At 35.3% G+C, this 16,332-nt stretch overlaps 1 protein-coding gene across 2 annotated transcripts; it reads left to right on the forward strand.

The window, feature by feature from the left end:
- The first annotated feature begins 1,908 nt into the window (after nt 1-1,908).
- Nucleotides 1,909-15,341, forward strand: LOC123684070 (proton channel OtopLc-like). 2 transcript variants are annotated; one of them, XM_045623178.1, is made up of 11 exons: nt 1,951-2,108; nt 2,185-2,300; nt 6,841-7,047; nt 7,302-7,385; nt 9,222-9,439; nt 11,573-11,665; nt 12,850-13,013; nt 13,089-13,215; nt 13,436-13,678; nt 13,934-14,230; nt 14,456-15,341. In XM_045623178.1, exons 2-11 carry the CDS (start codon nt 2,260-2,262, stop codon nt 14,947-14,949), a joined length of 1,968 nt encoding a protein of 655 aa, XP_045479134.1. In that variant the 5' UTR covers nt 1,951-2,108; nt 2,185-2,259; the 3' UTR covers nt 14,950-15,341. The 2 variants fall into 2 exon arrangements, with proteins under 2 accessions (XP_045479135.1, XP_045479134.1); XM_045623179.1 differs by lacking the exon at nt 2,185-2,300 and having other exon boundaries at nt 1,909-2,108.
- Nucleotides 15,342-16,332: the final 991 nt, after the last annotated feature.

Consider the following 16,332-nt stretch of genomic DNA (forward strand, 5'->3'; position numbering starts at 1 on the left):
CACTACTCAACAATTGATAGGGATCACTTACTTGTTCTAAATTTATTTCTGAAATATTCGCTCCAATATTATAAATTTAGTCAGATATCAGAGTATTTTCAGTTGATAATATGGTTCACTTGAGAAAAGAATGAAAAAATGGAAAGTTGAAGAGAAAAAAAGACTTTATTAGGAATACTCAAAATTCTGTGTTTGAATAACATAAAAATTTTATGATGAAACCACAGGAAGGCTGAAGTTTCGGTTAAGCTAGTACCTAGTTGGTCCCCCACGAGCTCGTCTCAAGCATTCTACCCTACGAGGCATACTTTCGATCAAACGATTTATAAAATTTTGGGGCAAATTCGTCCAAATATCCCGTAAAGCGTTAGAAAGGTCCTCCAGGTTATTGATCGGTTGTTCTAAGGTTGACAATTGTCTAGACATCTCAGACCAGACATGTTCGATGCAATTCATGTCTGGAGAGCGAGCTGGCCAGTCCATCCTATCAATAGCATGAGTTTCTAGCGCTTCATTAACCAGACGACTACGGTGTGGACGGGCATTATCGTCAATTAAAATGAAATTCTCGCCCACGGCAGCCGCAAACGGAACAATTATGGGTTCAATAATCATATCGTGATATCTCTGGCTGGTCATGGTGGTGTTCTGCAGAACAACCAACTCTGTGCGTTGGTTCAAACAATGCCTCCCCATACACATATAGAACCTCCGACAAAAGCTGTTGTGGGTACCATAAACTATTCTGCATACCTTCGACCTCTTTCCCTCCAAGCAAGAATACGTCCATCGGAGTTGACCAAACGAAATCTAGACTCATCCGTAAATAAACATCGGCTCCAATCTTCAAGTGTCCAATTGCGGTGCTCCTCAGCCCATTGCCGTCGATGAACCCGGTGTTCCCTATTCAAACGGGGATGTTGTACCCTCCTACGTGCTCTCAAACCATGAACATGTAGTCGTCGTCTTACAGACTGGTTCGAAATTAGAACTCCTGTTGCAACTCTCAGTGATCTATTGAGCCGCGACGCCGGGTAAGTGGGATTTCTCCTAGCATTGAGGATCAAAAGACGATCTTGGGCAGCTGTTGTACTGCGCTGCCGACCTCTCCCATGAACATAAGCTGCTGAGTCGTTTTGGATGAACCTATTCCAAGCCCGACTAACGACACTTTGCGAAACATTCAACCGCCGGGACACTTCTCGCTGGGACAAACCTTCCTGTATCCACCGTATGATTTGGTCCAGTTGCACAGGAGCCAAACGTCTTCTCGGCATGACTGATAAGCTGATATTGTTCTCATTTCTTCAATTATTGTCACCTTATGTGTTTGAACGAGAGAAAAAAACAGATTTAATAACAAATACCACATTGCTTTTCACTCCACCTGTAACAGCCTACAGATAATAATCGATTTTGTGAACAAGAGCCGATGAAGTGAGGAAGACTTTGATATAATCAACTCAAAACATCTTACTTTTTCCTTAGAGGACATATAATGTACAGATATTCACGAGATAACTTGAAAATAATACAAATGAAGAGAAGTTCATAAGTGATCCCTAGCAATTGTTGATCAGTGTATTTTTCGAGCAGAAAGAAATGATATGTCTAATATTTGCAGTTATTTTTTTCGTGGAATGAGCGAACCATCTCCTGAAATTCACAGTCCTTTCACGTTCACCTTAGGGATATATTATTCGAACAAGAAATATCAATATTGCAATTAACGTGTCATTGGAAGAGAACAGTAAACACTTTTAAAGTTATTTTCGGCATACCTACGTTGTTGACAAAACACTTTTGTACAAGTTCAACGAATTTTCAACGGATCAAAGTTAATGATTGTTATCGAATTTCGTTTCTCTGCCCGATTCAGGAGTTTTCTCCAGTAAATTAACGATAAGTCTCTTCGATTCTTTCTCCTCTTAACAGTCATACTCAATTCATCTCGTGCGTCCTTCAGGGTTTTCCCTGCGACAAAAAACATCGACTTGTTAAAAACTTAAGTAAACGAACACCAGTGATATACACAGTTCTCGCATAATTCAGATGTAAGAACGTTCAATCTGTCGCTGTATGGAAATTAAAATTAAAAACTTTAACCCGTGAGTAAAGTTTTCAAATTACAGTCTCACAGTTTTATCTTAAAACCGTGCATGTTTTTTCGACAATAATTCTCAGCAAACCCAAGAGTTCGCCAGAAGTTTTGATAAAAGGAAGATTAGGATATCAAAAAGCAGGGGGGGACAGAATATAATGAGCCATTGTTTAATGGATACTCTCAGGGAGGAAAACAGGTAGGTTCAGATTACTATCAAGAGACTTCAAGTGTTGAATATAAAATTTTATTTTCTGAGGAGATTGCTTTCTTCTCTATACGTGACGGAAGTAGGATATTTTGGATTTTTGGGCATAATTATATGAGAATTTGTTCATGGGTGTACCTCACTTCTTGAGCGCTCGTTCCCTGAACAGTTCAAAGTTCATTCAAATCCAAATAATTCAATTCATTTAGGAATGCAATGCTTGTGTCGAGTTCATCATACCCTTCAGTTGGTGTATAGAGGCTGTTCCTATATTGTTCTATAAGTTCTATAAACATGGGCCCGCGAATACTTTGTTTAAGAGATATAGGGTGTCAAAGTTTGAGTTTTTTTTTCATAGCACCTTCCCTTCATAAGATTTTTAACTTATATTTGATATACATATTGCAATTCAAAGTTTTCATAATGAGATATGAAAATCTACATGGTGATATATTTTCTGGAACAGTGCCCGCTTCATTCCTCCAGAACTTTTTTTTGGTGAACCGCTGCTAGTTAAGAGAAATATCAAAAAAAATTTTGGTCCAGTACTAAACTTTTTGGTGGTGACAAAAAATGTTGAACTATTTTCTTTTAACCAAAAAATTGAATTTATATCCAAAAATCATTATATCTACTAAATTATTCGTCACAGACCCCTCAAATAAAAACGTTTTTTAAACATCGGGTTCTGATCTGAAACATAGTGAGGTTTCAAGGGCATAGCTAACGTTCAGGAGAAGTTGCAGCCTCGGTTATTTCATCAATTTTTTTTTTCGAAAATTTCAGATATTTACCTATAATTTCTGGAATAATGTACTAATCTCCAAACTGTTAGCATTTTTGTGATCTACATAGTCGAATCAATCAATAAAATGGTACAAAAGTCCCATGAAGAAACTTTTAATTTTTTTTCAATTTTCTAAGGGTTGTATGGAAAATTTTACGAAAATTTTTCGACAAAAAAGTTTTCAGGTGAGATCGAAATTCGGCTAATCAGGGATCGTCAATTCTGGCACCGCTCACCGATTTTGCGTAGACCTCACAGTTTCGAGGAAATTTGAAATCGAAATTTGGGACAAAATTGAATTTCTATCCAAAAATCGTTATATCTCCTAAATTATTCGTCACAGACCCCTCAAATAAAACGTTTTTTGAACATCGGGTTCTGATCTGGAACATAGTGAGGTTTCAAGGGCGCAGCTTACGTCTAGGAGAAGTTGCAGCATCGGGTATTTCATCCACTTTTTTTCGAAAATTTCAGATTCTTACTTATAATTTCTCTACCTTATCATCATCAGCATAAGTGAAATAGTCTTCGGTTTGGGATTGTGTTTTTTTTCCTAAAGTCGTCTCTTCTTGCAGTCTGTCAGTCGAACTCTTAATTTGCTATGAAGTACAAATGTATCTTCTTGGCCATTTGTAGACATCGACTGTTTCCCAGAAATTCCAGATATTAGCCTGGGTTTTCTAAATACGGTACCATACTTGTCATTAATGAACGGCACTCTTTCATTCTAGAAAATAAAGCTTCAACCATTTCTTTACTAGTCGAGTTATAATGACTTTTCTCTATTTCAGTATCGTAATGAGTTCATTACAGTTCTAAAAGCAGTGCTGTAATGAACTCATTACAGCATCGTTTTCAGTTATATTTTTCGTTTTGTGGTTGTCTCTACTGCCTTTCCATCCTATCAAATTTCAACAAACGTCAATAATTGTATATAATTGTTAACATAATGTATATTTTGGATATCGTGAAATGATTTGCAGCATTATTCGCAATTTCTCTTGATTCTGGTGGTGTTAAATCGATTTCGTCAGACATAATTCATGAATTTAATGCGTAATTTAAAATTATTTAAAAATTCGAAACGTACGATTCAAATTCAAATTCCGTAATCTGTCAATTTTCGTAACAGTCACACCAACTGTCAGGATACAATACAAAAGTCACTAGGATATAAAATATGAATTTTTCATTGAATTTCGACAATATTTCACAAAGCTTGACTGAAATAGAGAAAATATCGTCTAATACTCGTTGCAGAAGGCAATTCCAACACTCTTGCGTTCGAAAACTCGCTCCTTCGTCGCTCGTTTTCGAATTTCGCATTCGTGTTGGAATAGGAGCCCATTCTGCAACTTGTTTTAGAATATACTATTCAAAATGCTGATCATGAATCGTAGTGTAGTTTTAGCAGTAACTAGTGTTGCATCTTCGTCCGTAACTTATGATTGATTTATTGCTTTCTGGGATGTTTCAAATGACGTTTGCGCTTTTATTTTCTAACATGCAATTTTAATATTGAATCCCGCAATTTTGATTCAGCAGGTCCTGAAAATAACCGATGATTTATATTTCAGTTGGTGATCTCTCAGACATCCAACTAGAATAATTCATTCCGTCCTACTTCCAATGAGAAAAACTTCATTCAATTAAGTTTAAATTCCATAATTCTCATTTTTGCCACCCTTCCCAAACTATAAACTTCGCTTCAGCGAATTATCCCCATGAACTCCCCAGAAAATTCCCGAATTTATGAAGTTAAACTGGACCTATAAACGTACTCATTTGCGTACGAAATTCCGCAACAATGGATTCGAAGAATACGATGAAAATTTTACTATGCCGCCGCAGCCCTATTTACTTACTTTCATATTACTTTGGCCCCTCTCTATTCCCAAATTATAATTATGGTTATTAGCAGTTCTCGTTTCATCGAAGTTTCAGATTCATTTTGTTGTTTGCCGGTTTGAAGGAATACGGTGTTATCGGGGATGATTTTTTATAATATACGTAGGCATCTATAGAGTAGATATCTAATGAGAGGAATAGAGGTAAAATCACATTAGTTAAATAAAAAATAGTTTGATATACATAGGCGTACAACTTTGCTTCCGCCGTTTTGTTCCGAAATTCGAGGCTTAATTGTAAAAAACTGGTTATATATTTATTATTCAAAGTATTGAAAGAACTCGTCAACTTCCGAAGCGATCCACGAATCGATCTAATTTTTTAATTTTTCATAAGACCGGAAGTGCTGGTTAGCCAGATTGTGTGATATTGATCAAAACAAATGAAAGTCCGAGGGAGCAACGTCTGAAAAATACGGCGAGTGGGGTAGGACTCCCCATTTCAACGATGCCAGGTATGTCTTGACCACTTTAGCAACATATAGTTGAAAATTGTCATGCTGTAAAATCAATTTATCATGTCTCTCGTTGTATTGCGGCCGTTTGTCTTTCAATGCTCGACTCAAACGCATTAATTGCATCCGATAACGATCGCCTGTGATTGTTTCAGTCGCTTTTAACAACTCATAATACACTACGCCGTGCTAGTCTCACCAAATTTTGAGTATGACCTTGGAACAGTTGGAACTGTGAATATTCGGTTTGGCCGTCGACGTGGAAGCATGACCGGGATATCCTCAAGATTTGCTGCGCTTGAGATTATTGTAATGAACCCATTTTTCGTCTCAAGTCACAATGCGGTGCAGAAATCCGTTTCGTCTTTGCCTTGCAAGCAGCTGTTCACAAGAAAACAAACGCCATTCAATATCTCTTGGCTTCAACTCGTACGGCACCCAATTTCCTTGTTTCGGAATCATTCCCATGACTTTAAGGCATTTTAAAATGGCTTGTTGGGTCACCCCCAATGATCCTGCCAATTCTTGTTGCGTTTGACACGAGTCTTGATCAAGTAATGCTTTCAATTCTGCATCTTCAAAAAACAGTCTCTCTTCCACCGTCATGCTTGTCTTCAAATCACCTTTTTTTGAGCGTTGAAACCACTCTCGGCACGTTCTTTCACTAATAGCGGCCTCGCCATAGATATTTGAGAGCATTCAATGAGCCTCAGCAGCAGATTTCTTAATATTAAAGCAGAAAATTAAAACCTGCCGCAAATGACGAGTATTTGGCTTGTAAGCTGATATCTTCAATCAAGAATAACTTCATGATGCAGATACAAATCGACTAATATTTCAAAGGCGTTATGTTTACAAAAATAAAATATAACAAATATAAAAAGTATGACATCTACGATCTATATATTTTGACTACGACTTGCCGCTTCACCCATCTTTTACAAAACGGCGGAAGCAAAGTTGTAGACCTAATAGTTATTTGAACAAATCCCTTTCCAACATCGCTTTGATTTAAGAGAGTACACGTAGGCGTGTTTGACATGGCTCTTTCTAGATTCTCTGACTTTTGAGTTAGTATTTCTCTTGGAAATGAGAATTGTCATATTTCTATTTTATCAGATTTTCAATATGTCCAGTTCTGCAATAACACCTTATAGGCACTCGAATTTGGGACATCCTGTATATTCCTACGATGCTACTGAAAAGAATATTTTTCCCCACAAGATCTTAGCTCTTATAGTTTCGGAATTATGAATTGTTCTACCCATAACGAGATATTTTGTCTTAAAAGTGGAAATGATATATCATAGTGAAAAATTGCGAATTATTCACTTTCAATGTGAAGGATCTAAGCATATTTAATTAAGTATATAACTCTTCAGTTCACCTACAATTGAAAGACAAACAATGAACTTTCTTGCTATGGAACAACATCATCATCACCGACTGACTGTAGACAATGAGAGGCAAAGTTCTCTACCAACTTCCAGAAGACCTTCTGCGATACTTGCTGCTCTTAGAAGACCGTCACAAGCATTCACACTTTCAGCTGTACATGCCTTAATGAACCAGAGAAGAAATATGCTAGGGTGAGTGAAATATCACTGAAATATCGTTTTGTGATTTTTGCATTGAAAACTGTTGGTTGGTAGAACTATTCTGTATCACAAATTTGACAGGAGAGTTCCGAGTACTGAACTACCAATATATAATAATAAAATATAACCATGAAATCTGTGCCAATCTGTGATATTCTCGAACGATTTTGTTCTACAAGATGTGGCTATTATGGAGAACTATTGGCATTGTTTGTATGTATTTTTTTCACCTTCTTTTATTCCAGACTTTTCAACAATCACGGCAATAGTCAAAACACAGTAGTTGACAATGAGAAAGAAGAAGCAATAATGAACAGACAACAAGGAAAGTGAGTTTATTATTTTATTAAAACACTTTTTTGGAATGTTATTATTACTGTTTTAAAGCTTATGATAATCATTACTCCATATTGGTCATGGTTTTAGCGATATATTTCTGATAAGAATGGGTATACATGTTGTCAGCATTTCGACAAAGGGACGTATTAGTTTTATGAATTTCTGTCGAAGTGAAACAATAGCTGAATGTCATGTTTCTTCATCATTATTTTCGTTCGTGTTGAACTTTAGGTACTCACAATTATGAAGTAGGTATATTATCTGATGCTAACCAACCAAAAACACGATAACTCTTGAATGGATGATGCTAGAACTTTTCAGGCAGCATTCTAGAGACTGCCAGCTATAAGACTGTAGAATATAAAGGGTGTTTTTTTTAGAGCTATAGAAATTTAAATTGCAATAAAACAACGATGGATTATTGGATTGACATGAATTTTATTTATCTGCAAGATAATCTTGTGGCATTACATTTCAAATATGATTTCTGGCATATGACCTCCACAGCTGACTCGGATGTAGTCCAATCTGGACGTCCAATTTTCGATTACTTTTTCCAACATTTGTGGCCGTATATCGGCAATAACACGGCGAATGTTGTCTTCCAAATGGTCAAGGGTTTGTGGCTTATCCGCATAGATCAATGACTTTACATAGCCCCACAGAAAGTAGTCTAGTGGTGTTAAATCACAAGATCTTGGAGGCCAATTCACAGGTCCAAAACGTGAAATTAGGCGCTCACCAAACTTGTCTTTCAATAAATCGATTGTGGCACGAGCTGTGTGACATGTTGCGCCGTCTTGTTGGAACCACAGCTCCTGGACATCATGGTTGTTCAATTCAGGAATGAAAAAGTTAGTAATCATGGCTCTATACCGATCACCATTGATTGTAACGTCCTGGCCATCATCGTTTTTGAAGAAGTACGGACAAATGATTCCACCAGCCCATAAAGCGCACCAAACGTTTTTCTGGATTTAACAGTGTTTCGACATACACTTGAGGATTATCTTCACTCCAAATGCGGCAATTTTGTTTCTTGACGTAGCCATTCAACCAGAAGTGCGCTTCATCGCTAAACAAAATAAAATGGACGTAGTGCGCGATACGTATTCCGCACAGAACCATCATTTTCGAAATAAAATTGCACTACTTGCAAGCGTTGTTCAGGCGTGAGTCTATTCATGATGAATTGCCAAACCAAACTGAGAATAAATCACTTGACAGCTGTTAAATCGGTCACCATCTTGAACAGTAATGCCAACTTAAAGTTATATACCACGAAAAAAAACACCCGTTACTAATTTTATGGGCTGAAAAGCAGCACAGAAGACCGATTATCTCTCGGAACACAAGTTGTTTGTATATTTTCATGATTCATCAATGAAATAAAAATAGGAATGGAAATACAACTTTTGGAACACATTTTAGGGAGTTATTTGAAATAGTTCTTAACATTGTTTGAGATATTTTTTGAGTTTCTCCAAATATTCCTCAATATCACAATTTTCAGTTTTTCTGTTCCTGAATTTTTCATATTTTCCTTGAGTTTTGATGGCCTTGACATAATCGAAACTTGTAGAGACGCATGCTATGGTATTTATAGCGATCCTATAACAACTCAACATGCTCAAATTTGCAGATACGTCCCTTACGTCAAAATGCCGACGATATTATTCAGTCATCAATCAATTCCATAGATTTATGAATGCAGGAATATGAAACGAACGGAAAATAAGATCGACTTTCGGGCTTATAGCAACGGGATATTATTCACTATATCTACACCTTGGCTTCCATTTGGAATAACTTTTCTTTCAAACTAGCGATGCCCTGACAACCATCCTATCAGCTTTCTACGCTAAGCTGCTCGTCGTATTGGGAATGGCTTTTCCAATTACCGAAATTTTATCGAAAGAAGTGACAACCTCGTTTTATCAAGGGTTTTATCTCTATCTATATCTGGGAAGTATAAGTTTTCTGATCGTTATCTACACCACGGTGGCGAAGGAGAAAGCTGTCAATTCTCTTCTTAGTTCGTATCGTAAGTATTATACGCTTTTTGATATTTAAATTTTGTTTTTATGTTCTACTGATCCTACCTACCAGATCCGTAGCAAGATGCATAGGATATTAATAATAGCTTTTTTTTTCAAAACACATTAGTCCAAAACCAGATACATCGAAATGAAATGTGACAGTGTGAACAACAAAAAAATCTATTCAATCATTTTATACAATGTGTCCGTAAAGTATGGAACAAATTCATTTTTAGCTAAACAGACCATTTTGAGAAATAATCCTGAAACACGTCGATTTTTTATTTTAATTTACCGTATTTCAAAATAATAATCCAATATACAGAGTGAATTACTTTATGTTAGTTATTTTTTTAAATGCAATACCCCGATTTTGTCTCAATTTTCCGATTACTCTAGCTAAGCTGATTCCAAAAATGTATCACATGTTGATTCCAATTGGTACAGGGTGGACAATATTCAAATGTGTGCTCATAAAGTAACGCGTAAAATTCTTTATTAGTTAAATCAACAATATTATCAAAAATACTCATTGTCTAGCGGCAATTGGTTTGAATGTAGTTTGTTACATTTTAAGATTAATAAAAATGAGCTGTTTCCAAACATATTTCGTACTTGTGGTCTAGCAGACAGAATATGAAAAAAATTTCTTATCAATTTAAAAAAACATTGCCGTCTAGTTTTTTGTGAAATGTCATTATTTGTTTAGTAATTTATTGGTGTTCAATGACAGTTTAGTACTACAATATTTTTGGTATTTGTGAATGTTTTAATTATTGCTTAGATTTAATTTATTATTTTTGTCCACCCTGTACCAATTGGAATCAACATGTGATACATTTTTGGAATCAGCTCAGTTAGAGTAATCGGAAAATTGGGACAAAATGGGGGTGTTCCATTAAAAAAAAAATGACGGTGACGTCATTATTCGAAAGTAATTCACCCTGTTTATTAGATTATTATTTTAAAATACGGGAAATTAAATTAAAAAATCGACGTGTTTCAGGATTATTTCTTAAAATGGTCTGTTTAGCTAAAAATGAATTTGTTCCATACTTTACGGACAGAGTATATAGTCTTCAAGACTATACATGAGGTTCTAAATTAACAAGATATTTATTTAGTTCCATTATCATGGAATACAGTTATATCTTTTGGCAAATAGTGTAAATTTTCAGGAATCTGTACACAGCTTTTTTCTGGCTTGTTGAATTTATTTAGGGTTTACAAAGTTTCATAATAGTCTTTCTCTAATTCTGTGGTTATTCCGTTCATTCTTCCACATCTTGTAGAACAAAATCGTGCGAGAATATATCAGAAACGCACAGTTTTCATGGTTATATTTTATTATTCTGTGTTGGTACTCCGAACTTTCCGCCACGGCTTTATCTGTCAATTCATCAATTTGCCTTAAAGAAATCAGTTCTGCCAACCAACATTTTTCAATGCAAAAATCACTAAATTATATTTATGGGAATATTTCATTAATTTCAATGAAAATGCAATGAATTAGAGAAAATAATGTATAATACTCGTACAGAAGGCTCATTCTACCACTCGTTCATTCCAAAACTCGCCACTTCGTGGCTCGTTTTTGAATTTTGAACTCGTGGAAGAATATCAATGCCTTCTGCACTTGTATTATAAATAACTATTCTGGTTTTCATATTCACGTTATGGTTGTACATTTTTTAACAAGTGTCACATTCTTGAATGTTCCTACACACATCGTCAAAAGTCCTGCCCCCTCCTATAAACTCTCAACTCGTTGAATGTAACATGACAATTGTTTGTGTGTAGAATCTTCACTATCCTATCACTCAAATGAAAACAATGAAGGAATATATTCATCTCATTTCCAGAACATGAATTGTTGATTTCTTGAGAAATCTGGTGGGTTCAATTTTTTGACGATGTGTGTATTTCGTCAGGCCTTGAATTCATTTAGGATTGGCATATGCCATAAAACAGAGATGTACCATGACGAAATCAACAATGAAACAATCAGATATATCATCGTTATTATTATCCTAAAACGAAAAAAGAAATTACGAGTGCTTCTGTTGGCCGCATTCAAGGTTCTGAAAGAATTACAAATGAACAATCAACAATTCGCTGACCGATTATCACCATTTCAGAAAACAGCGCAAATGTGGACAACTTTCCCGTGAGAAAAAATTCAAATCATTCTAAGAGATACGGCAGTTTCTATCTACGTTTAGGAGCAATTGGTAGGTATTTTGCTTTTATCGACATTGAATAATTATAATGAACTCCTGTTTCCAATTATTGTCATGCACTATACAGGGTGTTTCCTAAACATGCGGCAAAAATTCAGGGGGTTGTTCCTTGGACTATTCTAAGAATATTTTGTCCTTTGATGATTTTTGAAAAACCTATTTGTTTCGAAGATAAAGGGGAAACAAAATTTCAGATAATAACATTTTATTATGAAAAATTACATGAAAATTCAACTCAACCTACAAAAACTGTTGAAAATGACCACCTCTAGCCAGCATACAAGCATCCAATCTTCTCCTCATTGACTGCCGAACCCTTTCAAAAACACCAGGATCATTTCTTATTAAGTTACACCCAGCAATGATCCGATTTCGCATTTTCGTATGCCTTTACCATCTGCACTTATCAATTTTTAGTCAAAAAACTGGCCGTTTTTAGTAATTGGAATGTTGTTAAACAAATTTAAAAATAAATTGTACCTACTTAGTAAACACAGTGCGGTACGCATTTTTATTTAAACTATTATTAATTTTAAAAATATGAAAAATGTTGTTCGCCCTGTATCTTCGAAACAAAGAGGTTTTTCAAAAATCATCCAAGGACAAAACATGCTTAAAATAGTCCAAGGAACAACCCCCTGAATTTTTGCCGCATGTTTAGGAAACACCCTGTATATCTATTCGCTTTACGGTATTGTCATTTTTGGTGAATTAAACATTAGGATAATGTAAAGGGATATCCATTTTTTTGCTCCCAAAATTAACGTAAATAAAACACACTTTCAATTAGAATATCGATGGAATTTTTATTTCAATATAAAGCTTAGACCTTGCCGGCAATATCTCACCAATACATTGACGGATGTTGGTTTTCAGATTGTCAACAAACTTATGATTATCGACATGAATGTTAAGGTTCAAATTTCTCAATAAACTCATAACTTCAAACAAAAATCAGTTTTCTATTTATAGTCAATCAAATATGCGAATTTCAAATTGACACACCCATATTATGAAGTATATTCCTGGGACCTCCATAATTCGTATTCTACTAGCAGATGTTCATAAAATTTGGTATGGTCAATGGAGCCATTTAACATATATATTGCTGACAACATTTAATCGAATTTTTTACCATTGAAGATGTTATGTAGTAACTCCCTTTGAAATTGCAGCATTTGGTATAGGCAGTATGGTATATTCAGGACTAGAGTTCGTGAGATACTTTGAAGCAAAACACTACACCAATTGTGAAACCAACGTTTTTCAAGCTATTACTCCAGCAGCAAGAACTCTGTTAACACTTCTGCAGATGCAATTTATTTTTTTGAGCAGCAAGGTGAATAACTACGTTGTTTGTCTTATTACATTATGATGAGTACAGCAAATGAATAACATCTTCATTTGGTCATAGGATTTGGAATTGAGGAAGATAAAGAAGCTGGCCAGGTTTGGATTGATGCACATGATTGCAACTGATTTATGTGAATGGTTGTATGTTCTAGTTGAAGAGACTAAACATGAGATGATACATTTGGCAGGTACCTAATATAACTCAACTTAATACTTAGTATTGAATACCTACTAAAAATAATATCGTTTCGTCCCAAAAACCTAACAGAGGTTCAGTAAATATGGCCCTTAATATGCAAAATTTCATGTTGATCTCATTACAAGCTCCACGATTTTTATTTGGAGTTTATGGTCACCCTTTTGTTCCATTGTTCCATAAATATGTAATTCTTCTTCTCATAATTGCAGAGCAATATAACGACACAGAGACCTTGATGCACGAGAAATTCTGCCAGGAAGAATTGGTCATGGGATCTCTTGTTATGAATTCCAGTCCATTTCTGTTTCCTTGCACTATTGAATATAGTCTTATATGCGCAGTTATACTCTTCGAAATGTGGAAGAAAATGAGAGCATTTCTGCCAAAAAATGCAGATGGAAGATCCACAGAAAAGAACAACCAACCAAAGGAACAGAACATTTATTTTTTCGGTGAGAAAATATTTGATTAATTTATTTCACTACTTTTGTATGGTTGCTGGCATTAATATGTCACTCACAAGTCCCTGGCATTCAGATAGCACCATATCACTTCTTGGTTATGGTTAAATGTCATTTGTTGTTGTTTAAAACATGAATAAAAATAATAGGTACTTAAATATCAATAATATCAAATAAATGAGTATTCGGCTCTAAGTTCCACCTTCTTCATCGTTACACCTGACTCCTTGTTTCAATTTTTTTCAGATCACATAGGAGGTAGACCTGTGAATACTGAAAATCACATAACCGTAGACTGCAGCAGCGCCCATAAAGGTCTTTTTGCTGGTATCATGGTTATCGTTTTCACCATAATTTCTCTCATAATGTTTTTCGTTCTCACGCAAGATAAGGTTAACTCAGAGGAAATTAAAAGGAGAAGACATATTTTAGCTCAGATTGAAGTGAACACGATGGAATTAGTTCTTTACCTTATCACCATCTTGGCAACCATTGCTGCTATGATTAGGATGAGGACAATGAAATATGAGAGGAAACTGAAGGGTTAGTACTGAGAAACAGAAGTGCATATTGTCATCAGAAATTGTACATGGGCGTACAACTTTGCTTCCACTGTTTTTTTTTCCGAGATTCGAGGCTTCATTGTAAAAAACATTATACATTTACGATTGTCTATGGCTACAGCCATCTTTTGCAAAACGGCGGAAGCAAAGTTTAACATCAAAAAACCCAGGTGAAGTTCCAATTATAATGTGATTATGTTTTCAGCTGAAGGTCAGGCTGGAATTGGGCTGGACAACACTCTGCTGGTTGTTGCTCAGACTGGAGTTTTCATATACAGCATGTTCTCCATAATAGGCAATTGCTTCACTTCAAGAGGCTCAATAACAGTCAGTTTACTGGCTGAGATATTCTCCTTTATTCAAACCAGCCTTCAGACGATTTTTGTGCTTGATTCTTGGTGGAGGAGGTGCAGCACAACAGAACAATGCCAGGAGAAGCCTGGCAGGGAACTGATAACATTCCTGATAGTTTCAAATATGGCACTGTGGACCATCAATAGTTTGGAAAAGAACAAAGCTGAATTCAATCCAGACCAAATAGCGTTCTTCGGAGACTGGGCTTGGACTATAATAACGCACATTTCAATGCCTCTAGCTATATTCTATAGGTTTCATTCGACGATCTGTCTTTTTGAAATTTGGAAAAACGCTTATAAACTAAAGTCGAATTTGAATCCTCCTATGATAACCATAAATTAGATGCAGATTTCCCTCTTTTGAGAAAATACGAAAGTCTGAAGCATGAACAGTGAGCATCACTTGGTGGATCTCAAACATAAGTAGATTGTTTTGAAATTCAAGAAATTTATTATTCATTTGATATTGATTATTTTATTATGAAATAATTCGAGTGCTCTGTTGGCTCGGGACTATATTTGAAAGCAGAAGTAACCATAATCTTTGTTATCAGAAAATCATTCTTAACAAAGGTATTAGTCCACAAATATTTTTTTGATGTGGTATAGGTCAATTTAGAAAAGACATTGTCTATAAAAACATCATGTTTGTTGATTGATTAATTGTATTAATACAGAAAATTGATTTTAATCCCTCAAACATTTATAAAAACATGAATATAACCTCATAGACTGATTGGAATCATTTAAAACCTTTTATCATAAGTTTTTTATGAATATTCTGTGAATTTGGATGTAGTTTTCATTAAACAGCTAATAAATTCACCGACCGTAGTCGAAAAACTCCGAGATACTAAACAATGAATCTTATGATTTTTACCAGACCTCAGTTCCTTATAGGTATGTTTAAACAATCAGTTCTATATCAAAAATGATAGTGTGACATATTTTCATGAATAGACGCAGCCAAAAATAGTTTTCTACGCCTTCTTAACGTCCTTGAAATATAATAAAATAGTTAACATAAGAAAGTTGGGATGAAGAAAGCATTGAAAAGCTTCGATAGAAACCTACATCTTTCTGTAACATCATTAAGAGCGGTAACATAAACTAGGTAACATTGGAGTTTCTTGTTAGTTTAAGAAGAATTATTAGTGACTTGCTTCAACCCCAGGAAGCTCCAAAACTTCTACGAAAGTAAGTTACCTGCCCACCTAGTTTCCTTTTCCTCTTCTTTTCATGAAATTTTCCGTGACCAATTGAATATTTCCAGCAGTTTGTCCTAGCATTGGCATAAACCTTATCTTTAACGGGGCCCCAAATAAAAAAGGGCTAAATCGAAAGATCTTGGTGGCCAATTGTGCTCATCTCTTCGAGAAATAACACTTTTCTTGCAAAATAGATCAATTTTAACAATTTCAATGCGTTATTGAAGCGTGTATCGTTCAATATTTACCAATTGCGTAGTACTAGGCACAGCTGCACAGATAGCGGGCTATTTGAAATGAAACCTCTTGTTGGAAAACCCTGTATAATACTTACCTTAAATTGAATGTTCTCACCTTCGAATTCTAGTAGATAAGCTCTCATATTTTGCAGGTTTCGTCGACAACGAACCATTTCAAATCAGGTTACGATGCAACGAAACCCGTAATTTATGAAATCATAAAATCTGAAATGAGTTTCTTCGAAATACTGAATTTGCCAAATATTCCGAGTTGGCGAT

Source organism: Harmonia axyridis, chromosome 7 (genome assembly GCF_914767665.1).
Source record: "Harmonia axyridis chromosome 7, icHarAxyr1.1, whole genome shotgun sequence".
Classification (NCBI taxonomy): Eukaryota; Metazoa; Arthropoda; class Insecta; order Coleoptera; family Coccinellidae; genus Harmonia; species Harmonia axyridis.

Bases quoted from the DNA above. Each gene is read 5' to 3' on its own strand.
- LOC123684070 (XM_045623178.1), top strand. From the start codon at position 2,260: ATGAGCCATTGTTTAATGGATACTCTCAGGGAGGAAAACAG. The intron at 13,014-13,088 runs GTGAATAACTAC...ATTTGGTCATAG, and splicing joins TTATTTTTTTGAGCAGCAAG to GATTTGGAATTGAGGAAGAT. The intron at 13,679-13,933 runs GTGAGAAAATAT...AATTTTTTTCAG, and splicing joins ACAGAACATTTATTTTTTCG to ATCACATAGGAGGTAGACCT.